The sequence below is a fragment of the Penicillium chermesinum genome (genome assembly GCF_028974085.1).
Source record: "Penicillium chermesinum strain IBT 19713 chromosome Unknown utg000005l:1.0-4115287.0:1.0-4118363.0, whole genome shotgun sequence".
Classification (NCBI taxonomy): domain Eukaryota; kingdom Fungi; phylum Ascomycota; class Eurotiomycetes; order Eurotiales; family Aspergillaceae; genus Penicillium; species Penicillium chermesinum.
The window spans coordinates 1,036,608-1,058,930 of NW_026695315.1; the positions used below are offsets into that span (position 1 = coordinate 1,036,608).

The 22,323-nt window shown below is 50.5% G+C and overlaps 8 protein-coding genes across 8 annotated transcripts; 5 read left to right on the top strand and 3 right to left on the bottom strand.

The window, feature by feature from the left end:
- Positions 1 to 341: 341 nt before the first annotated feature.
- On the bottom strand, positions 342 to 5,638 carry N7468_006538 (uncharacterized protein; the record flags this gene model as incomplete). The annotated part of the gene is made up of 5 exons (XM_058475834.1): positions 342 to 2,357; positions 2,380 to 2,673; positions 2,724 to 3,667; positions 3,732 to 5,483; positions 5,584 to 5,638. 5 exons carry the CDS (start codon positions 5,636 to 5,638, stop codon positions 342 to 344), a joined length of 5,061 nt encoding a protein of 1,686 aa, XP_058328724.1.
- Positions 5,639 to 6,411: 773 nt separating this feature from the next.
- On the top strand, positions 6,412 to 8,189 carry N7468_006539 (synembryn; the record flags this gene model as incomplete). The annotated part of the gene is made up of 7 exons (XM_058475835.1): positions 6,412 to 6,439; positions 6,519 to 6,585; positions 6,686 to 6,773; positions 6,795 to 6,953; positions 7,014 to 7,133; positions 7,190 to 8,032; positions 8,058 to 8,189. 7 exons carry the CDS (start codon positions 6,412 to 6,414, stop codon positions 8,187 to 8,189), a joined length of 1,437 nt encoding a protein of 478 aa, XP_058328725.1.
- A 477-nt stretch (positions 8,190 to 8,666) lies between these two features.
- Positions 8,667 to 9,369, top strand: N7468_006540 (polysaccharide biosynthesis domain-containing protein; the record flags this gene model as incomplete). Its single annotated transcript, XM_058475836.1, has 5 exons — positions 8,667 to 8,711; positions 8,766 to 8,790; positions 8,916 to 9,164; positions 9,232 to 9,268; positions 9,321 to 9,369. The coding sequence occupies 5 exons, from the start codon at positions 8,667 to 8,669 to the stop codon at positions 9,367 to 9,369; spliced, it is 405 nt and encodes a 134-aa protein (XP_058328726.1).
- Positions 9,370 to 9,889: 520 nt separating this feature from the next.
- Positions 9,890 to 14,266, top strand: N7468_006541 (ABC transporter ATP-binding protein; the record flags this gene model as incomplete). The annotated part of the gene is made up of 7 exons (XM_058475837.1): positions 9,890 to 10,347; positions 10,441 to 10,532; positions 10,585 to 10,828; positions 10,870 to 11,077; positions 11,129 to 13,148; positions 13,198 to 13,317; positions 13,377 to 14,266. The coding sequence occupies 7 exons, from the start codon at positions 9,890 to 9,892 to the stop codon at positions 14,264 to 14,266; spliced, it is 4,032 nt and encodes a 1,343-aa protein (XP_058328727.1).
- A 394-nt stretch (positions 14,267 to 14,660) lies between these two features.
- Positions 14,661 to 15,525, top strand: N7468_006542 (alpha/beta hydrolase; the record flags this gene model as incomplete). Its single annotated transcript, XM_058475838.1, has 2 exons — positions 14,661 to 15,071; positions 15,187 to 15,525. 2 exons carry the CDS (start codon positions 14,661 to 14,663, stop codon positions 15,523 to 15,525), a joined length of 750 nt encoding a protein of 249 aa, XP_058328728.1.
- Positions 15,526 to 15,752: 227 nt separating this feature from the next.
- N7468_006543 (glycoside hydrolase family 64 protein) lies at positions 15,753 to 17,060 on the bottom strand (the record flags this gene model as incomplete). Its single annotated transcript, XM_058475839.1, has 1 exon — positions 15,753 to 17,060. The coding sequence occupies one exon, from the start codon at positions 17,058 to 17,060 to the stop codon at positions 15,753 to 15,755; it is 1,308 nt and encodes a 435-aa protein (XP_058328729.1).
- Positions 17,061 to 19,936: 2,876 nt separating this feature from the next.
- Positions 19,937 to 21,113, top strand: N7468_006544 (uncharacterized protein; the record flags this gene model as incomplete). The annotated part of the gene is made up of 2 exons (XM_058475840.1): positions 19,937 to 19,996; positions 20,055 to 21,113. 2 exons carry the CDS (start codon positions 19,937 to 19,939, stop codon positions 21,111 to 21,113), a joined length of 1,119 nt encoding a protein of 372 aa, XP_058328730.1.
- A 981-nt stretch (positions 21,114 to 22,094) lies between these two features.
- N7468_006545 (uncharacterized protein) lies at positions 22,095 to 22,304 on the bottom strand (the record flags this gene model as incomplete). Its single annotated transcript, XM_058475841.1, has 1 exon — positions 22,095 to 22,304. One exon carries the CDS (start codon positions 22,302 to 22,304, stop codon positions 22,095 to 22,097), a length of 210 nt encoding a protein of 69 aa, XP_058328731.1.
- Positions 22,305 to 22,323: the final 19 nt, after the last annotated feature.

Consider the following 22,323-nt stretch of genomic DNA (forward strand, 5'->3'; position numbering starts at 1 on the left):
GGAATGAGGTGCAGCAGCTGGAGACTTCGGGATGGGAGTTGCTACTGAGTCATGGACGCGTACAAGCAATCTGGGTGGCCTGAGCGGGGTCTCCACTATACGGTTGGCGATACTACATGACATCAGGTAAGTGGTTTTTACAAAGGGATTGATGAGACATTCAGAATAGAAATTCATTCGGACCAAAGCCTTCAATTCAATACCGAGAGTATATTTATGCAAAAACCGCGCCTTATTTTTATGGATCATGTGGTATGTGATATGCACGCGGGAATAAAAACAACAAGGAGGGTGTATGCCAAGTGGAAAATTCGACAGTGTATGTTTCAGTAACGCCATCGCTATGCGGAATTGTAGCGTCGTGATGCGTCGTGCGCCTCAACGCGAATATTGAAAAGAAGATCGTCAATCTCACGAAGACCAGCAGGACTCAAGTTGGCTGATTTCATGTTTTCGAGGAGATGCTTCAATGAGGATGTAATACCAGCCTCGCTAGACATTTCTTCGCGGCTGGGGCTGGGCTCAGATTGAGTGCCAGCGGCGAGCTCGTCGACTGGTTGCTCGAGGGGGTGGGATTGGGTTGTTGTTTCGAGTACATGCTCCACATCCATCTCCATAGGGACCTCCGAAGGGGCTGACACAGTGTCAGTCGCTAGATCCACCCCGGTGACCTGACAGTTTGTGGCCTCTTCCGTAGAAATGAGAGGATCCATGGTAGTATCTGGCATAGCCTCAGACGTGAGAAAGCTTTCAGGGACACGCTCTTCAACCATCAGTGCAGAGATGCTCTCGGCATCCACTGCTGGCAGTTCTGTCGGCGGTTCTACTTGAATAGATTCTTCCTGAGAAGGAACTTGCTGACTTGGCGGTGGGCGTGTTGAGCGGCTCTTACGATTGCGGGTAGTATGGGTTGTTGAAGCAGTGGTAGGCCGATCTGCAGTGGAAACAGGAAAAGATTGCTCTGGACCGCGAAGAGATTTACGCGATCGCTTGGTCGGTCGCTGAGAGAGTTCTTGGTCTTTTGACTTGTCGTTTGTGACTGAATTCTCCGGTGGTGGAAGAGGTTCAGGAGCGGTCTTGTCAGTAGAAGATATTATAGGGATAGGCTCTTCAGCCGCGGCCGCTTCCTCCTTTCGCTGTGAACCACGAGTCGAGCGGCGAGTAGCCGAGGGTGGTGGTCGTGGGACTGGTTCAGCTTGTGACGCCATCGCAACATCGGGCTCTTGGGACTGTGTAGCCTCGGGGTCGTCAACGAGAATTGCGTCGACGTCATTCACGGTAGAGAGTCGCTTTGATCGGCGTGTAGAATTGTGCGAGCTTGATTGGGAATCCTCGTCTCGCTTTCGCTTCTTTCCACTGGATGCTTTCTTCGAAGGTTGGGGCTGGGTGGGTTCATGGGAGGTCATGTCCGGGCTCTGGCCATGACTGGTTTGGTCGACTGCCAATTCAAGATCTTGTACAAGCTGCGAGGCAATCTGCTCCTCCAGGTCATCGCTGGAAGACTCCACCAATTCAGAAGCATGAGTCGGTGTCACAGGCAATGAGCCAGGGTAGTGGTTCTCATCGGTTTGACGTTTTGCCTTCCGCTTCTTATTTCGTGATGCTGACCTGGATTTGGACTTGGAACTGGACGCAGGAAGTGCCTCAGTGGGCTTGATGGGGGTTCCAGCTGCCTCAGAGTGGTCGGTGTTTTGAACATTGTCTATGCTTTGGCTCAGGGCTAATCGAGTACGTCGACTTGGAGGCCTTTCGTCCACTTGATAAGACATGCTACTATCACTCGCATCTTGGGTTTCAGCCTGAGGGCGATCGAACGAGTCAGAAATGGCAATTGGGTTGCTGCTTGTGCCGTTTTCAAGTGCTGCTCTCCGGGCCAAGGCTTTTTTCTCCTTCTTTCGGGCTGCCTTCGAACGTCGGGATTTCTTGCGTGGACTGGGAGTGTTGGAATGAATTTCAGGTGGGGAGGATGGAATGTCGCTGGCATCATTCATTATCACGTCACGAGATCCCAGTGCCGAAGCCCCGACATGTGATGCAGGAGTTGGGTCGCGGGTTGCGGGTGTGGGAGATGATCCAATAAAGCCGTCTTCATTCTCAGCTGCTGCAAGTGTGGGAGTTAGAGGGGCATCATGCATAGATAGTCCCTGAAATCTTCGCAGATGAACAGGAGTGTTGAATCCTAGCCCTCCCGGTGTATTTCCGGGAGACGAAGAGCGAATGTCGTCAATGAGTTTGAAGACTTCCTGACGATTGTGCACATTCTGGAACTTCGAATCTTCCTGCTCAATGGACTCCTCAGAGAGTGGGGGTTGAACTGGCAAAGTTGGTTCTTTTGACTCAGACGATTCGACAACAGGCTGATTTTCGAAACCCAATGACAGGCGACGAGTTGATATGAAGATACTGCTGATCAATGGAAGACGTGATTATCGCGGTCTGATCTGCCACAAGTCTGCTCTTCGCCGCTTGTAGCGACCGCCAAAGGGCTGAATCTTGACCACATTCGTCGACATCTAGGGCTGTAGACTGCCAGAAATCCACGAATTTGCTGCATCGGGAAGCATGAGGTGAGTCCAGACCAGCACAAATGGCAGTTTCGAATCTTTTTGCTGAAGGAATATCAGAGCACCCGGTCTGCAGAATATTCAACACAGCAGATGTTATGGCTCGGCACTACAGAATTATTAGTTCCAATGCAAACGAATCAGATCTTGGCCACTTACCGCGGTCAAGATACGGCTATCGACCCCAAGCTGTACATCGAATTTGCGTTTTTCATCTTGCACCCAGGGACGGAGTGATGTTTGGAGGATCTCCAAAACGGTTATGCGAAATGGCAATGAACCAGAGCCCAGAAAGGACGTGAGGGACTCGATGAACCCCGCAAGGCCAAGTGTTTCAGAGACACTGAAATGATCATAGGAAGAGTGCAATGTTCTCCCCACGGCATCAAGCAGGTTCACAGGAATTGATGGTGACGAGTGTTGTTCGGAACTAGATGCAGCATGTGTACTCCCAGTCTCAGGCCAAGAGGAAATGGAAAGAGAATGACTAAGAAGAGACGCCAAGGGCATGTATGTTTCTTGAACGTCGAGTGTGCTCAACTCCTTGCTCAGAGGCTCGATCATCAAGCCAGGCAATGCCTGGTCGCCCTTTTCTGTTCTCACGACTCGGCCGAAGGAACCTAGAAGGTGGGACCAGTCCTGGTGAACATCTGGAAACCCGAGGCCAGCTTGGAGGATTTTTGTAACGTTGTCGTAATCACTTGATACCGAACCATCTCGCTCACGAGCTGATTCGATCGGAATAGACTGCAATGCGTCTGCTGCTGCTCGCGCACTCGCCTTCCACAGGACAGCATCAAGAGTTCCATGCACTGATACTGTGGTTTGAGATTTCCCCAAGTTCGAAAACTGCTGCAGTAGCTCAAGGCGGGATCCGCGGGAGCTTCTACCCTTCGAGGAAGCTCCAATGATTCCCTCGACAAGTTGAGTGTATGACAATGTTGGAGCTGAGATGAGACTCGTGGTGCGAACGGCCTCTAAAAGATGCAGAATCGGACTATTCAGGTCCGTACCTGAGGTGGAATTGCGGTGGATCGGGGTATTTGACGTTTGGAATGTTCCTGGGGAAGTTTTCAACAGAAGCCTTTCAGTGAATGGGATTGCTCCCAGTGAGGAAATCATTGTGGTGGACAGATATTTGAATCTCTCGAAAAAAAATCTCGGCACCACCCTCAGATGGTGCATTCAGGGAAAGCGGGCCAATTATCCATAGCCGACACAGCAAGCCAAGTAAACTCGCAACAACTTGCATAGTCTCAGTTGACGGAGTGATTTCCTTACTGGAAGCTATGCACAAAGCTTTCGACAAACTGACCCAGGAAAGAGCAATGCCCGATTTATGAATTTCATCATCATCCCAGACTGAAGCTCTGAACAACGATTCATATACAGCCAAGATATTTGGGATCCTTGAACGCACCCATTGCGGGTCAAAAGAAGGTAGTTCTTCTGGTTCAACCTTCTTTGCCTCGTAAATACGATTTGCTGACCAAAGTTTGGCTTGGGCGCTCCACAACATGCTCGCCAAAACACGCGATGTATTATCACTTAAGGCTGGCTGTGATGAGAATATGGAAAACGATGGATTCGCGATGAATTCATCCCAAGCAGTATTTAGAAACTCACGGGGCGCAGATGGGCGAAAAGCATAATAGAGCAAGTTATGGTAACTGCCCAATGCAAGCGGCGTAGGTGTAGCGGATTTATCGGACTTTTTCCGTTCGAATTGGGAGATGACGGGCTTGCCCAGCATCCTCAGGAGGCTGGGACTGGTAGACTCATTAGGGCCAATTGCGAACACAAAGCGGTTCCACCCAAGGATTGCCTGGGATTTGATAGCAGGTTCGCTACAATTGAAGCATTTTTGAAGAATCAGCACCCATTCTTTGAAATGCTCCCACTGGTCCCAATTCCACTTTTTACTTCTCAATAGAAGAACAATGACACTCCATGCTTGAGGCACGTGAACCCCTGCATCCGGTTGAGTCACCATGCGCGACAAACGCTCTCGAATTTCGGTAACCATTTTCTGCCCATTGTCTAGCGGTCGATCAAACATATCGCGAACTGTCTTTGAAATAGCCTGGTTTGGTCCCGCAATGGCAGAGACTTGGAAGCCTAAGTATATCGCTCTGGTTCTTGTCTCTTTCACGTGGTTCAGGACGCCCGTGACAAGATGTTCTACCCACAGCGACGAGGACAATATGAAGTGGGCTTCTGACTGGGCAAGAAGGCGCTGGTAGATTGAAAGACGGCTTGAAATTATAGCTTTCCCGGGAACTCGATTGCTCAAGTCTTTTAACACAGTGAGAAGTTTTGTGATCCGAGCATTTGTTAATACACGGGGGCCAAAATTTTGTGTTGAAAGGATCGACATGTAGTGCGTCAAAACGGATTTTGGCGCCTTTGCCTGCTCTAGGGAAGCGATAGCGTGATCGAGAAGAAAAATCTTGAAGTCGTCGGACAGGTTTGATGCGATGTCCGTGTGCCAAACAAAAGCAGCTGATAGCTTCAATGCTTGTGTGACGAGGTTGGTTTCCAATGGTGAGGCATTCACCAATTCTTGAGCCACATCTCGTTGAATGTAATCCGTGATAAGACTTAATTTTCCCTTGATATCATTTACAGCTGGCAAGCCATCGTACGTTCGTAATGCCCCGAAAAATTGCATGTAGGCGTCCAGTCGGGAGGTAACGGAGCCGCTGGCAAGTTGTTGGCTCACAGACTCGAGGAGCATCGCAAGGGAATCGGGTGTGAAGTCGTTGGTGTTCGGTGACCATACAGGAATCGGGGAATTGGATTCTTTGAGGATGGATTTGAATGGGCTGTCCTTGGCCTTGCCATCCTTCGACGGGGTCGCATTCGGATTGATCGAGGTGTGCAGCCAAGGGGGAGAAGGTGACTCGCTTCGAACCTCGACTTGAAGGGGGGGCTTTCGATGAGACTGCTGTGTGTGACGCTTCTCCGGGTGTGAGTATGGGAATAGGCGTGTCGGTCTCGTCCTTCTCGCTTCGAGAACCAGGCCGTGGGGGCGTTGGTGGACGAGCAGGAATAGGACCCAGCATCTCCACCATGGTTCCCAGGTTCAGGTAGGGAAGGAACAGTGGGAAGGGAAATAGAGCATTTCCCTATGGTTTCTTGCTGTAGAGAAGCGCCTAAGAGATCTGAGGCCAGGGCTCGGGAAAACTGGAGCCCGGACGCGCCTCCGAGTCGCGCAGTCGCGTAAAGTGTCAAGTGTGGACCGCGACTCTGGCCTCAGGCACGCGTCCTGATTCTCGATTCTGCTGCGAGTTGTACAAAGCTCGAAAAGGGTAGTATCGCATATCAAGATTACCTCTTACATTGAGAGACCTTGAAGACTTATGTTTGTCATTTCCTCTTCCTGAATTTTTTTTTTTTCGCGCTGCCTATCGTGAGCACTATACATAATAAGATGGTCAACGGCGGCCTCAGGCCTTACTTTAACAGAACTTTAAAAACCCGGGGTCGGTACATATTGTGTCGACAAGGATATTGCAGACGCAAACCCAAAACGCGTCTACCGGAATCAACTGAGGCCAGGACTTACGCTTGAGGGATTCCGAGTGCACTGACGGCTAGAGCCACTAGAGCTCCGCAGAGCTCCGCAGAGGCGACAGCTTGGGTTAGGAGCCCTTCTGCCGAGCTTCCCCAATGACGGTATTAGGTCAACTTCCCCGCGTCGACAACTTCTCCCGCATTCCGTACTGCGGTGACTCGTCGCCCATTTCTATACCACGCTAGCCTCTGTTACGGCTATTACCGGCCGCATTAGAAGATAGTATCTGCCATTCGTCCGAGCTCCTGCTCCACAGACGCAGGACACATCATGGCCTTCCAGCAGCTGCAGGGACCTGGTGAGTAATCGATACGGAGTTCATGCGAGGCGCACTTGGGTTAAGGAACTAATCGAGTACTCTGTTGTTCCCCCTCTAGCCAAGTTACAAGAAGTGACACAATTGCTGCAGTCTCTGGAAACAGACTTGCAAGACAAAAATTTAACGTCAGCCCGTGAGTGAGCTTCCCTTCGTACTCTGACCCGGAGCGAGCCACTTCTGACCGTTCGCAATTCGCATATAGAAAGAGTTCAAACCCTTCTGCAGCTGCGTCAACATGGCACGAGTCCTACCGACGCGAGTCCAATCTACTGCAGTAAAGTACAAGCCACCACGCCTAACTTTGGACAAACTGGTTCTCTGACTTGAATGCAAGGGCATCGGAATACTAGCGCGGTATGGAATAGATGGGGAGACACCTGATGTACGCCGGGCGGCTTTGCGATGCGTTGCCAACGCTCTGCTGCTTGATGGAAAAATGCGACAGGTCTTTGTGGATACAGGGTATGCGGGTAAACTGGCCGAACGACTTAGGGTAGGTACTAGTCGTACTAGCTTCATGCGCTTGACACTAATATCGAAAAATCAAATTTAGACCGACAACTCTGAGGATGAAATGGTCGCCAGCCGCATCCTCTTCCTGATCACGTACGATACCAATATCAACTTTGACGATCTGATCAAGAATCATTCTCTGGGTGATAACGTGAACTATGTGAGTTCGCAAGGCTTGGTGAGGCCTATAGGCATACTAATACCGGTCTTCTGCAGCAAATGAGTCGACACGCGAAACAGTTTCCCAAGTCCGGGAAGCAGCAGTTAACTCAAATGGATGAGCTCGCTCTTATTGACACCCTCAAAGTGATCTTCAACGTTTCAAAAATTTACCCCGATCTCTCTGGAACATTCTCGCCATCTATTCCGTCCATTTTAAAGATCATCAGCCGCATGGAGATTCCAGCAAAGGCCCTAGATGGCCTAGTCAGCTACCTGATCAATTCTCTGTCCGTGCTTGACCTGGAGGGGAAGAAAGGCAAATTGGAGAATAACCCACTATTCCCAACATTCAATCAGAACTGCAATGTGGACAAGTTAATCAACATTCTTGATCAAGCTGTGTTAACATATCCCCCGGAGGAACTAGAAGAGAAGGCCGTCCCACTTCTACACTCCCTCATTATCATCCACGAAATAGCACCTGAGGGGTCGCGAAAATACATGCAGTGGCTTCTGCTGCCTGAAGATAACGACCGCAGCCAGCCGATTGGACGATCAGACACACTAGCGTCAAGGCTATTGAAACTTTCAACCACTCCTTACCCAAATCTCAAGACGAGTATTTCGGAGTTGATGTTTGTCCTTTCTGGCAAGAACCCTGAGAACCTTACTCGCCGGATTGGCTACGGGTTTGCTGCCGGGTTCCTTGCATCTCGTGGACTGGAGATCCCGCAAAATGCTAGTGAAGCCTTCGCTACAAACGCTGAGGGTGTGAGTTCAGAAGTCAACCCCATCACAGGGCAACGATGGGCTGCAGAGCCCGAGGACACGGGCCCACCAATGACCCAGGAAGAGAAGGAGGAGAGAAGCGGAGCGACTCTTTGTTCTGTTCGAAAGGTATGTCACTACGATTTTGTCTAAGATGGCCGAACTTCTCATACTAAGTAACTTCAGGGCGCGCGCAAATGGTATTCTAAAAATGGAGAACCCCGTAGCTCAGGCTGTACGCGAGGGACGATTCGAGGAATTACCCGACGATGCTGATAGCGACTGATCCCATTCAATATCTGCTCTGCAGTACTGGTTCTCTTATTCTACAATGTCAAATGCGATATTGGCATGATATGAATATAGCCACCGATTGATTTATTACGTGTATTGGCCTGCCGGCGATGGCAGGATGTCCTCTACTAGTATGATGAATGTATAATATTATATAATAATGGGTACTGTATACATTATTCCAATGCGCCGGCATATGTCTCGATACACAGAAGTCATTTTTGTTCCTGAGATATTCTTCCAGTCTCTAATCAGCTTTTTGCATCAGCTAGGAGCCAATCATATGCATTAAACAGTTGGTCGGGCCCCGCTGACGTCGTTCAATGACCGGCAGAATTATCTCTCCGCCCGCCGAAAATTATTCGCGGGGCAGTGAGTATCCCCCCCCATCGCGACTCAGTCTCTCGTCCAGTTTTTCATTTCCTGAACTCTCCAACTTGAAATCCAGAGTTTCTTACAACCGCCCAAAATGTCGAAGCCATTTAACCCAGAGGAGGCCGAGAACTTCGAGGATGTAAGCGTCCCTCCTGCAGAAGCACGGGTCTGTCATCACTAACACTCCCATTAGATGGAGAAGCAATTCGCTGTCAAAGGTTAGCTTGGATTTGTTCCAGCCACGAAGGCTTTAAAAACGCACATTTTTCATTTTTCGGCTCTGACCTTTTGTTTTCCTCTCAATCAGCCGTCGAACACCTCATGACATACTGGGCAATCCTAGAGAAGGTCAAGGGCTCTCAACTGCGCTTGACCAAGATGGACGACGAAATCTACGAATCATTTAAAGCCGAGTTCCCCGATTTCGACCCTGCAGCCACCATCAATGAGGACCTGATGAAGAGCAAGGCCGGCAAGGAGAAGTGGCGAAACTGGATTAACCAGTACGAGAAGAAGATCGACGACTTCAATTTTGGCACCATCATTCGCAACCGTGCGGACGTCGAATACGAACAGGACACTACCATCTTCGGTGAGAAGCCTTTCGATCAGTTAGCGAGAAAGCGTGTTCCAAGGCAGAGCTGACAAGTTGGCATCAGGTGTCCGTATGCAGTTTTACGCTATTGAAATTGCGCGGTAAGTAGCCTACCTTGGCATATATATCGTGTCGTCCCTCTAACCGGGTTAGAAACCGTGCTGGTCTCAATGACTGGATCTACGAGCGTTCTCAGAAATAAAGCGCGTCAATGCTACCATACCTCTGTCAGCATTTGACTCTGTCATGACCTGCCAGGTACCCCGACTGTACAGCCGACGGCATGTAGATATCTCGTTTGTGGCGTAACGACACCTTCGAAAAAGTGGCACCACAAGCGGTCTCGCGTGAAGCCAACTTTTGGCTATGCCGAATTGACGGTTACCATGAAAAATTGACTTGGAGTTTATAGAATATTTCGGTGGATAGCATTTGATAGGACTGTCCATATACCCCGAAATTAATAGCATCCAGTGTATGAATGCTGGCAATTCTCATTGAACCTTCCCATTCTATCTCTTATCTTAGTCTGGTGACCGGTTGTCGAGTCTTTGTTTGCTCCCGCGGGGGTGGAGCCGGCCTTCTATTGTTCTACGAAGAGACAATCGATTTTCAAAACATTTCCCAGGAAATCGCACCCTAAAATTTTTCTCTCCCATCGCTTCTTCTCATTTTTAAACCTCCATCCCAAATGCACCACAAAATATCTGTTTCCCAACGCGATGTCTGATACACGAGGAGAAGCTCGCGATAGAGACTCGATGCATGGGACCAAGCCGACAATAAGAACAAGCTGGAAATCACTCGCCACTTTCACGGCAAGCCAACATGTTCCAGTCTTGGCGCTTGGAACTCTTTTTGCCCTGCTCGCTGGCTGTGTGACCCCAGTGCTCGCTGTCCTTCTCGGAAACATGTTTGACGCTTTCACGTCCTTCGGCGCCGGTCATTCGAACGCGAACTCACTTCGGTCGACGATGATCACAAATTGCTTGGGTATGGTAGGACTTGCAGGTGCAGGATTGGTACTCAACGGGGCCTACTTCATGGTCTTCGTGGCATTCGGAGAAATTCAAGCTTCCGTTATCCGTGATAAAGTCTTCGAGGAGCTGTTGAAACGCGACGTCGAGTGGTTTGAAGCTCACAAAGAAGGCATGGGCGCTTTCCTCTCCGGTATTCAATCGTACGCACCGTTCTCCTTCCTCCAGTCAGAACAATTGGGCCTTCTGATTTTGCTTACAATCACCCAGTTATGTCCATGACTTGCAAGTAGCAGCCTCCCAGCCGCTGGGGCTAATCTTACAATATTCATGCCGGATCGTCGCATCTCTCGTGCTGGCATTCTATACCTCCTGGCGATTATCTGTGGTAACTCTGGCTGGGATTCCCCTGTTCGCCGCAATAATCGCGTATTTAACAGCGCGAATGAAAGGAAGCATCACGGCGCAACAAGTAGAGCTCACGGAAGCATCCAAAGTTGTCAACAATGCCATTACATCTATTGATACCGTCAAATGTTTGAATGCGGAGGAAAACGAGATGGAGAGCTACTCTTCGCGAATTGAGAGATCAGCGTTCTACTATCTCCAACAAGCACGGCTGAATTCCGTGCAGATCGCCATGATTCGATGGATGATGTTCGGGATGTTTGTTCAGGGGTTCTGGTATGGCAGCAGCTTAGCGCGCGCAGGGAATCTATCTGCAGGAACGTGGTTCGGACATTCTGGGCCTGCACCACTGCTGCTCAGTCTATCGAGCAGATTCTACCACAGGTCATCGTGATGGAAAAGGGTAAGATTGCTAGTGCAATTCTTAGTTCCATCGTCCGAGATCGTGGAAGACATCGGCTTCAGAGTGAACTGCGAGGAACGCAGTATCCGCTCTATTGTAAAGGCTTGATTGAGGTGAAAAATGTCGGTGATGTCAGCATCCCCATTTCTGTCTCGCACTACTAACGTGAATAGGTGTCTTTCGCATACCCTACTCAGCCTGAACGAAATGTCCTTACCCCGTCGAACTTTGTCTTTCCTGCTGGTGAAACTCGATTCGTCATAGGAAAGAGCGGTTCAGGGAAAAGTACCCTCGGTGCACTTCTTCTGCGATTCTACCTCCCGAAAACAGGCCAGATTATGGTTGATGGATATCCGCTGTATTCATTGGATGTGAGCTGGATCAGGAACAACATAACATTACTTGAACAGAAGAGCGTCTTGTTCAATGATTCTGTTTACCGAAATATGACACTTGGTCTCAAAAACTTCCCCGTCGTCAACGCAAAGGACATAAACGAGGCTATCGAGCTCGCGATGCTTGAAAGTACAATTCTCAACTTGCCTAAAGGACTGAATACTTTAGTAGGCCCTGGTGGAAGTTTCCTCAGTGGGGGTCAACGCCAAAGAGTTGCGATCGCCAGAGCCAAGCTTCGTGACACGCCGATCCTCATCCTCGATGAGCCAACGAGTGCCCTCGACAATATGAATCGTGTTGCAGTCATGGAAGCTATTCGCGAGTGGCGAAAAGGAAAAACCACAATCATCATCACTCATGATATGTCACACATTCGGCCCGATGATTTCGTCTATATTATGGAGAATGGGTCAATCGTTCATGAAGGCTACAGATACGAAGTGGAAAGGCTTCCGGGAAATGAAAAGTACTTCCCATCTATGGTGAGATCTCGTTCTGGAGCGAAGCTCTTGAAAGTCAAGTCCATTAGAAAGCAACCCAGTCGTTCGTCCATCGCGTCATCTGTCAGGAGCCGTCGGAGTCGCAGGAGCAAGAAATACAGAACTCAGCTGCCCAGGCGAGTCCGCCAATCTCGGAGGACCTCCTTTTTGCAACATCATTTACCTCCTGGGTTCCGGTCGAGCATCTACGACATTCCGAAGCGAAAACACAAGGTTTACTCCGAATCTCTCAGAGCTGCTAAGAAACTTCCAATATCCTCTCGAGAATCTCTTTTCCTGCTGACTAGCCAAACCATGCAAAGACCAGCATCACCATCAAGAGTATACTCCCAAGGCTCAGAGGAAGGAATTGAACTGGCAGAGATCAACCCACACAGGCCCAACCCAGGAGAATCTCTGCCGCAGCTGCCTGAGCCAACGGTCCATCGCCGGTCTACATCCCAGACAGTACATGCCCGTTATCAGCGATTGGAACCTATTCCCAAATCACCCAGCGAGAAGAAACCAGAACCAGCTACATTGACCAAGATCTTATGCACGATAATACCCAGTCTCACCCCAATTGATAGACTCATCCTTCTCATTGGGGTGCTATCTGCAGTCATCCACGCAAGTGCGACTCCAATATTCTCGTACTGCCTGTCCCAGCTGGTTGCAACATTCTATATCACAGAAAATAGCGCACATATGGCCATGGTGTGGTCACTCGCTGTTCTTGGTGTATCTACGGGCGATGGGGTGACATCATTCTTCATGCACTATTTTCTGGAATTTTGTGGTGAAGCATGGATGAATACACTGCGAAAGAAATCCTTTAAGCGGGTTCTCGACCAGCCCAAAGCCTGGTTCGAAGAGGATGGCAACGGTGCTTACAGAATTGCATCTTACCTCGACCAAAACGGAGAGGACATGCGGAATTTACTTGGCCGTTTCGCTGGATTCTTCATCACTGCAGCTTCTATCATGATTATTGCCATTATTTGGAGCTTGATCGTTTGTTGGAAGCTGACTCTCGTGGCCCTGGCTTGTGGACCGATCATTTATGCCATCACCCGTGGCTTCGAGATAACCAATGGGCGATGGGAGAGGCGATGCAATGAAGCCAATGCCATTGTGTCTGACATCTTCACTGAGATATTCTCCGAGATTCGCACAGTCAGGGCACTCACGCTCCAGCCCTATTTCCGCGACAAACACTCTTCAGCGGCCAAGAACTGTCTCAATGTCGGGCTGAAACGGGCCATCTACACGGGAGCCATGTTCGGTCTTGTCGAGACTACTGTAATATTAGCAAGTGGTCAGTCCGTCCTTGACATAGTGACAATGCTGTATGCTAACAAATCTAGCACTGATCTTCTATTATGGAGCAATCCTGGCCGCCTCAGAGTTCACCGTCGACGATGTTGTCCAAGTATTTTCCCTCTTGCTCTTCAGCATTGGATATGCTGCACAAATATTATCTTGGAGTGAGTTGGCATACACCATCTCTGCCTTTGGTACCTTTCTGCTGACACTTTCCTGATAGTTCCCCAGATAAACACCTCGAAAGAAATAGCGACCCATCTGCTCCGACTGTCACAGCTTTCAAAGCACAACTCTCACGAGCACCGTGGAAAAACGAGAGCCTTTCGTCTTACACCGATAAGACTGAAGAACCTTTACTTTCGATACCCATCTAGGCCCAAGACTCCTGTTCTGAAGAACGTCTCGTTCTGCATCCAAGAAAGTTCGTGTACAGCAATTGTTGGAAGATCAGGCTCCGGCAAATCCACAATTGCTTCCCTACTGCTCGCGCTCTACGAAGCTCCGGGGTCCAAAACTGGTCGAGCCAGCATAACCCTCGGAAACCAAAGCATACGCGACCTCCACGTCCCCACCCTCCGCTCCATGATCTCCGTCGTATCCCAACAGCCCACTATTTTCCCAGGCACCATCCAAAGCAACATTAGTTACGGCCTCAACCCCACCAACTGGCTCGCTTCTCTCGACAGCGTGCGCTCCGCAGCACAGGCAGCCGGAATCGACGAGTTCATCATGTCTCTCCCTCTGGGCTATTCGACTGTAATTGGCGACGGCGGTATCGGTCTATCAGGCGGCCAGAAACAGCGACTGGTCATAGCCCGAGCTCTGCTGCGCCACCCTCAGATCCTTATTCTCGATGAAGCGACCTCCAGTCTTGACCCCGCCGGCGCGGAGCTCGTCCGTCTAACAATCCAGCGACTTGTAGCCACTCGGCAGAACCTCACCGTGATCATCATCACGCACGCGAAGGACATGATCCAGATCGCGGACCACGTCATCGTGCTTGATCAGGGTGTGGTCGTCGAGGACGGGTCATACGGGGCTCTCGTAAAAAAAGAAAATAGCAGACTACGCGAACTGATCAACGATCCGGAGGGGAACAGTGGCGCCTAAACAAGGCATCTCCCAATGTCCATGACATAATGTCAGATCAAGCCTACAATAACTGAACACGTATGTACATAGCGAAAGTCCTGTTTTCACTACGTTCTTCAAAGGAATCCCATTCGACCCACTTTTCTATTTATTTTGGAGATCAAGCTGTCCTTTCCCCACTGTAGCCTTGCAACCTTCCCCGGTTAGCGGCCCTACGCGCGGGGCTCCAATCCACTTTTCAATTCGGTAGATTTCGGCAAAAGCGAATCAGGGAACGCAATCAACAAAGCCGCCTTCTTATCTCGAGGCTGATCTGTTATTCTTTCTCGATGAAACGTGGTCTCGATCTTTAAGATTGGAAAACCCTACAGGTCCCCCCATCCACCATTTGAACCTCACAATTACTCCAAAAATGTCAAAGCCCTCACTCATCTTCGCCCCGGGCGCGTGGTACCCGCCCACAGCATTCGACCCTACTATCACCAAGCTGAACGAGCTTGGCTACAGCCACTGTCACACCGTGGCGTTTCCCTCCGTGCAGCAGGCCGCCAGTGTCAAAGACCTCAAACCAGACATCGAGGCGGTGCGGGCGCTAGTCGCACAGGAGGCGGACGCGGGGCGCGACGTGATTGTCGTGTCGCACAGCTGGTCCGGGCTACCAGTGAATAGCGCGCTGGACGGGCTGAGCCGGGAGGAGCGCGAGGAGGAGGGCAAGGCGGGGGGGGTGGTGAGGCTGGTGTTTGTGGCGGCTTTTATTCCTAATATTGGCGAAAGTCTGATTGGGGCGTTTGGGGGGACGCCGCCGCCGTGGTACGTTCTTGATGTAAGTTCTTCTACTCTTTTTTTTTTTCCCCTTTTTTCTCTCAAATGCCTGCGCAGGTGCGACCTGCCTCGTGGGTGTGGATCATATGGGTTTCTTTGTGCTGATGGCTGCATAGGAGGCAAGTGGGACTCTGACGACCACGGATCCATATACACTGTTCTTCCATGACGTGCCCGATGGCAAGGAGTGGGCTGCGGCTCTGAAGCCTCACTCGTGGGTCACGAAGAATACGCCCTCGACTAGCGCTGCGTACTTCTTCATCCCAACGTACTACCTGCTGTGCGAGGAGGACCGTGCGATTCCCCTGGCTGTGCAACAGGTCATGGTCGACCGGGCCCGGCGAAAGGGCGCCGAGATCGAGACAGAAAAGATCAACACGGGGCATACGCCGTGGCTTGCAGCTCCGGAGAAGTTTGTGGCCTACATTCGGCGACAGGCTGGTGAAGAGGTTTGAGCTGATGTAATGATTTGTTTTTTTTCCTTTTTTTCTGGTTGGGTGGGGGTTGCGAAATGATATCAAAAACACGAACATGATATATTCACATTGTCTAACAACTATACAACATAGTAGTAGTATGAACGTTTAACTGAGTAGCGTATTTACCAGTACAACGTGGAATTGATGATGGGTATATCCGTTCGAATCGTAAAGCCATATGAAAGAGCCGAGTCGTAACGTGATCAGGAGCTCTTGTGGCAGAGCAGCTTGTGCAGGATGGTAGTCAAGGTCTGGCTCCGAGACTGCTTCTGAGTGTCTGGATTCCGGTTCCCACCCTGGGAAGGCTGGGTAGGAGCAGCAGAAGGACCACCGTTATCGCCACCCGACCGAGGAGTATCGCCTTGCTTGGCGTCCTTCTTGGTCGAATTGCTAGTAAGCCCGCCCACAGTCACCGTCAAAAGCTTTGGGTTGGGATCGTAGACACTACCAGACTGGTCTGCACCATTCGAAGGGCCCACGTCATCATAGGGGAACGCGTATCCGCGGCCATCAAGAGCTGTGGCATGGCAAATACGAGCGTAATGGTTCGTCACAGGGTTGGTATAATAGTTCGACGGGACCTCACCATCCGGTTGGTTGGCATTCGTCAGCAGAGTGCTTCGATTAAAAGCGGCCGCCAGACGAGCAGACACTTGGTTCTTCGTGTCGTCGCTACTCACGGCAAACACGCCAGAGCTATTGGCGAAGATGTCGGCACTCGAGGGTGGAGCATAGGTGATGCCACCGCTCGAAAAGGTGAGATTGTTGCCTTGCACCTTGGCCGTGAGCTTCCCCGCGGCTGCCTGGGTGTCGACTGTCAGGGTATCAGAACCATACTTCGACCACACTTGCCTGACGTAGCCGTCAAAGTAATTGGCAAGCAAGCCACTCGTCAGAGCTGCGCCGGTGTTGGGAGATACAGCGCGGAGGTTAGCACCGCCCTGCTTGACAATCAATTTGCTCCAGCCAGCGTTGTCCTTGGCGTCTTGCGCTGTGAGACCATTGCAGGCAGTCTCGAGTCCGTCGGCGGGAAGACCCTTGACGGTATTTGTGCTACCGGAGGTATTCTCCAGTGCCAGGGCAATGGGAAGACTGAAGAAGTCAACCATGCTAATGTTGACGAAGAGCTGTGAGCTGTTCCATGTGAACTCGGCGAAATCCCAAAAGATATTATAGTTAGGATCCGATGGATTGGATGAGGAAGGCTCCACGAGAGCTGGGCCAGGGTTCAGCAGGAAGGTCAGTTTGGCATCCCGAGAGAACCATAGTCGGCCACCAGCTATATGTGGAATAGTAACAGTCTTTGTGCTTCCAGATGCCCCAAGGGGAATAGCACAGTCTTGTGCCAATGCTGACCCTGTTGCTGACGGGGAAGTCGGATAATAAGCTGTCTTGCCATCCGCTTGCAACAGGAACACCGCATTGTTGTTGTCAATGGCCTGGCCAGTGATATAAGCGTAGACGGTGTCCGACCCCGTGTTGTTCACGAGGGCAAAATCAAGAGTAGCCATGATGACTTCACGTGCAGCAGGATGAACTTGTAGGACGGTAATTCGACTTGGGGGCCAAAATTCAGAACGCAATGGCAATCGATGATCCCTGAAATTCGATCGGAAATTCGGAATTGTTCCAGACCCACAAGGCTGCAGAAAGCACTTGCAGCGCTGCAGATGAATGGAGTTTGAAGTTTGAGCGATCAGTTTGGCCGGGCTCAGCGAGTATGTTATATAGGAGCTCCCTTCCTCCGGACGGCGGTTTCAAGGGACCCTCTGCGGCCACATGTCCGGCTGGCTGACAGGACCTGGTGATACAGGGTTACTACGGGTTGGATGAGATTTAATGAATTGTGATGATCTGCTCGAGGCTTTCGGTGGGGATTGGGTCAATTTGGAGATCGTCGCCCATGTGTTGATCGTTGCTGGGACGAGGCATCGTAGCGGAACCCAAAGAGGACCGACCGCCGTTCCAGGCGCCAATCGGCGCCACCACGCGATCATCTGGCTGTCGGTGTGTCATGAGTTCTAGCTGGGGATGCGGGGGTTGCCTATTTTGTGGGGAATGGAATGACTTGAGGAATTTAAGGCTAGACCCTGCAGTATGACAGCTCATACTAATGCCAACTGCGCTAGAGCATGACATTTGATGGGCCTATGGTAGTAGGCACTAGGAGCACTAGTTAGTAATTGGGGGGGTGTTTTGCTTTTCTTTCATCCCAGCCCATCCCCAATGGGTTCGGACTAATGAAACGAAGGTCGTTAGTGTTGCAACCTAAATGCAAGTTCGGCATTGCTCTTGGCCTTTGGGATACAGGTTGATCATTTGATTCCCATCCCGCTTTGCTTCCATCAGTGTGCATTAACCATTTTGGGCCTGGCGGAGTTCTTCAACCAGTAAATGTCAGTACACAAGTGCTACTAGTACGGACGCTATATGATATAGCGTGGTGTCTTGCTTGTATGAAAGAGGAATCAGGTGTCGCTTTATTTTACTGGTACAAATATCCGCCCCTCCTGCTGACAGGGAGTAACTAGTGATTATCATAGGGGACCATAAAGGGTCTTACTATTGGGTCTCTTCCACAGAGAAAAAAATGTGGGGGCAGAAAAGTGAGACGGGAGCATTTCCAAAGTGAGAGAGCATAGTCATCCAAAGAAGACTCACCTGGGCAGGCTCGGGCTGCTGAGTGAAAAACAGGAATGGGTGGCATATCTACTTGAGTAGCATGTACTATGCATGCAGAATTGCGGTGTCCATCTGATATAGGCATGACTTTACCGGAAAATGATATCTCCTTATGTTGTAGGTGCATGGGTGGCCGACTCTTCCGACGCCTCCACGGAAACTGTCACGAGGTTGAGAGTCATACTGTCATACTAATAATTTGTCTTCATTAGTATGCTATCCCAGGACTCGAGTCTGGGTCGATCGCCCCCTTGCCGTTCACCTTCAAGCACTGTGTCATAGGATGTGTACATAGCCGTCCGGCCCGATCCAATTTGAAGATGCACTTCGTACTGCGGCTCGAATTGACGATCATGCAAATGCTTGCTCTATTGTAATTCTTTTGATCACTAGCAGGAACGAGTTTAGTCTCTCGCTCTATTCGCCACGGATCATTACGATGCTATTTTCCCTCTCCTGGTAAAACTCAACCTTACATTGAAAATCAAAATAGGGGGACGAGACTGAATAAAATGAGCATGTCGACTGCCATTCATTCCTTGGGAGATTAGACGCCAATGTCTTGGATTCACAATGCAGTATGCAAGGTGTGAGCCGCCTTTGAATTTGATTTCTAAAAATAAGGCATCTCAAACTGTTGCGAACTCGAACCCAGAGCCCATGCTTACGCAAAATTAACAGCCTGCAAAATGCGATCTAGATTATCTTTCGTGGCTTACACTATTTCCGAAGATTTTTGTGACGTGGAGACTAGAGAAGCCTCAATTAATGAGGGGCAGTCGGAATATGGTATAGGTGGTGGGAAAATAAAATCTCCAATAGGAAGCCTCCAAACCAGAACTCCCAGCCACCACCGGTGATGCCGTTCTTACCGGGACATGGTTGTTAAGTTGCATGGTGCAGGCAGCAGCGACAAGAAGGGAACATTGCGCAGTTCATATTGCAGAAGTAAATTGCAGGTGTTGAATACAGGCATTGGATAGGTAAATCCGCGCTTGCCGGGGTGAGGGTAGGGGGGGGGGGTGCTGTCAGTTGTGCTGGCTAATCGCCCACAAGCGATATCCGATGAATAGGAAGTGGCTTCGAGCGCTTTGAAGCAGAGCGCTAGTGTCAGAGTAATTAGTGGGAGATTGGAGGCCCCCTGACACCCTATATAGGCCCCAGTACTTTCTCTTCCCACCCCATGTAAGGGCGGGGGGAGTTTTGTATCACATAGTAGAGGAACCAAACCCTTGCTGCACGACGTTCGATCCGGGCCAACTCGTGCCATCCCTTCACGAGCTACCAATGACGATGCCCTCGAGGGCCGTTCTGTTTCAACGGAGCTGCCCCACCTGTCAATCTTCTCAACGGGGGATTCGAAGATGGTCGAAAAGGGCCCGGATTCTGGGCCCAAAAGGGCGTGCGTGGCCTCAGACACGATCGACGGCGGTGCAGGCTGAATCAGGCGCCTTGCAATGTGCTCATTCGTTGTTTTGCTTTATCGCTGACGTTCCCTACTGGGCCCACGCAATCGTCTCACTGGTTCCCTGATCCACTCGTGGCTCGATAATAATAGCCACTGGCCGCGACCGTGGGCGGCTCCACCTGGGTGGATTTACCGTGGCTGGTCGTCTGTTGTGTTTCCCTCCCTCTAACATTCTTTGAATTCTGGGGAGTCGAGGACTTCATGCCTTGTGCAGATCTGTAGGGCCCGTTGCCCATCATGTACATTCCTCAGAAACGGGACACTGGCAGTGGAAGTAAGAATCACATCTTCATCATTGTACGTTCCAAGGTTCCGCCGCATCCGTATCTTGTTTATTGCCTAGCTGACCCTCCAGATCTTTGTGACCATTATCTTCTTCCTTGCCCTTTGTGTATGCGGCTTCTTTCTCGCTCGATATCTACGCCAACGCCATTATAACCCGAAGTATATCCCCGGAAAGGCCTTGAAGCGGAAATGGCAGCAATGGTGTCCGGGCGGCAAGGCATCATACGGTCAGGTTCCCAGCCAAACCGCCGCCAATAATGACCAGGATACTTCGTACCGCGGAGGCGGCGCAAACCCCCCAGAGATGACAACGACCAACAATGCGGAGGTGCGGCGGGAAACCTCTATTCGGTCGGTCATCACGTTGCCTGCCTATTCCGCCAATCCGAACCCAACCGAGCAAGTCGTTGCACGCGAAGGTGAGCGGGCTGGTATGGATATGGTTGTGGAATTCCCAGAGACGGCCGAAGAGGAAGAGGCTCGCCGTGAAGAACAGATGGAAGCGCTCTATCAGGTTCGCCTCAACCGTCGCCAGGAACAAGCCGAACGAGATGCCCGTCGCGAAGAACGTCGCGCCGCAAGAGCTCGTGGTGACAGTCTCCGGCTCGCCCAAATAGCTGCCGAATCCCGGGTTCGAAACAGCAACCGCCGAAGCGGCAATAACAGCAGTTCATCCTTGAGCGCATCTGCCGTGATAGCAGAGAATCAGGCTCGCGAACGGGCACGTCGCATCGCGAGCGTGAGCTACGCTGATCTCGGCCATGTCCGCCACGATGGATCCCGGCTTCGCGCGGACTCTGCGAACTCGGATCATCGCCCGCTGCTCCAAAATGCCGCCGGAAATCCCTCGTCGCCGTCGCTAGCCGATCAGCAGGATGGCGGGAGCTCGCGCATTCAATCCATGGCCTCGTCTATTCGAACCGTTGATACAGGTGGTGTCGATCTCGACACTCTTACGCTAGTTCCAACCGTGACTCAAGGCTCGAGTCGTCCCGCTTCTCAATTCGAAGAGGCTGATCTCGGCGACGTCAACATCCCACCGCCCCGGAATATGAGCATCTTGATTGGGGTGATGCCCCAGCCTACGAGGGTCCGGACCAGGCTGAGGCAAATGCAAATCACACTGTAGAAACCGAGAACCAAGCTCCAGTGTCTCAACCGGTCACTGATCTCGCTCGACTTCCCTCAATTCGCGTTGATATCGCAAGCCCCATAACCCTCTCTCCAGCGTCGCCTGTCGATCCATCAGCTCAACGGCCAGAAACCGCAGCTCCGAACCCTGAAGAGCCACTGCAGTCACAAAGCACTGCTTCAAGTGTGACACCAAGCTCCACTTCAGAGCATGGCCCTGTTGCTCGGGATGGCGCCCCACCGTGAAAGGAGGTGAACTTTTCATTTCTACAAAATGGCTTTAATGAGCATGATTTATGACCTGTATTAGCATTCTGTCTTTTCTATCACCACCTTTCCATTCGTTTATTTTGGCCGGCATGGCGTTCGTGGGTACGTGGGCAGTACTCTTATTAGTTTGACGAGTTTTGGTCTCCTTAATTTTGGATTCTTTGGATAGAAGCAAATGGGATGTAGGTAGAGCTATGTAGCCCGTTGGGCAAATGATAGTAAATCGAACTAAATATTTACAGTCTTTACTTAGAGCTCATGCGCGCTGCGACAACAGCAGGTCTACTGTTCAGAACTCATCTATCGACGTGGAAAACCCAAGTAAGAAGGCTATTACGAGGGTTTATAAGAACCTTCCTCCCTGGCGGTACTCTGAAAGTGCCAGTGGCTTCAAGGATCTTGTTCCATACAGTAATAGTAGTAGCCCTGACATATTCAGCATCGAAGTCTTCCAAGGCTAGGATTGACCTCACCCAGCATGGCATGCTAATCCAGATTCTCCATGGCAAGGCTCACCAATTACTTTTTTCATGGGCTTCAGGCAGCTTGTACTTCAAGTTCGGACCAAATTGACGTTCTTTCCTCTCATGTATACGTGACCGAGTTACGGTGGACTTATATATAAACACAAGTTGAACATTGGAATCTGAAGTACCGGACAAAATTAGGGCTAGAACATATAGTACCAAAAGAAGAAACTGGAAGTCTTCTAGTTAGAATCTACTTTCTCCATCAATCTCATACCTCCACCTGGGCCGATGAACCAGAAGTAAACAACAAGCTCTTCACAGTGTTTAGATCCGGATGTGGGGACAGGACCGCTCGTGATTGGCCGTGCGCGCGCGACCAAAACATTCTCGGCAGCAAAACAAACGGACTTCGCAACTTCAAGTTTCAAGCTCCGGACGTTCCTTCCCATGAGCCCGTTTTGATTATTG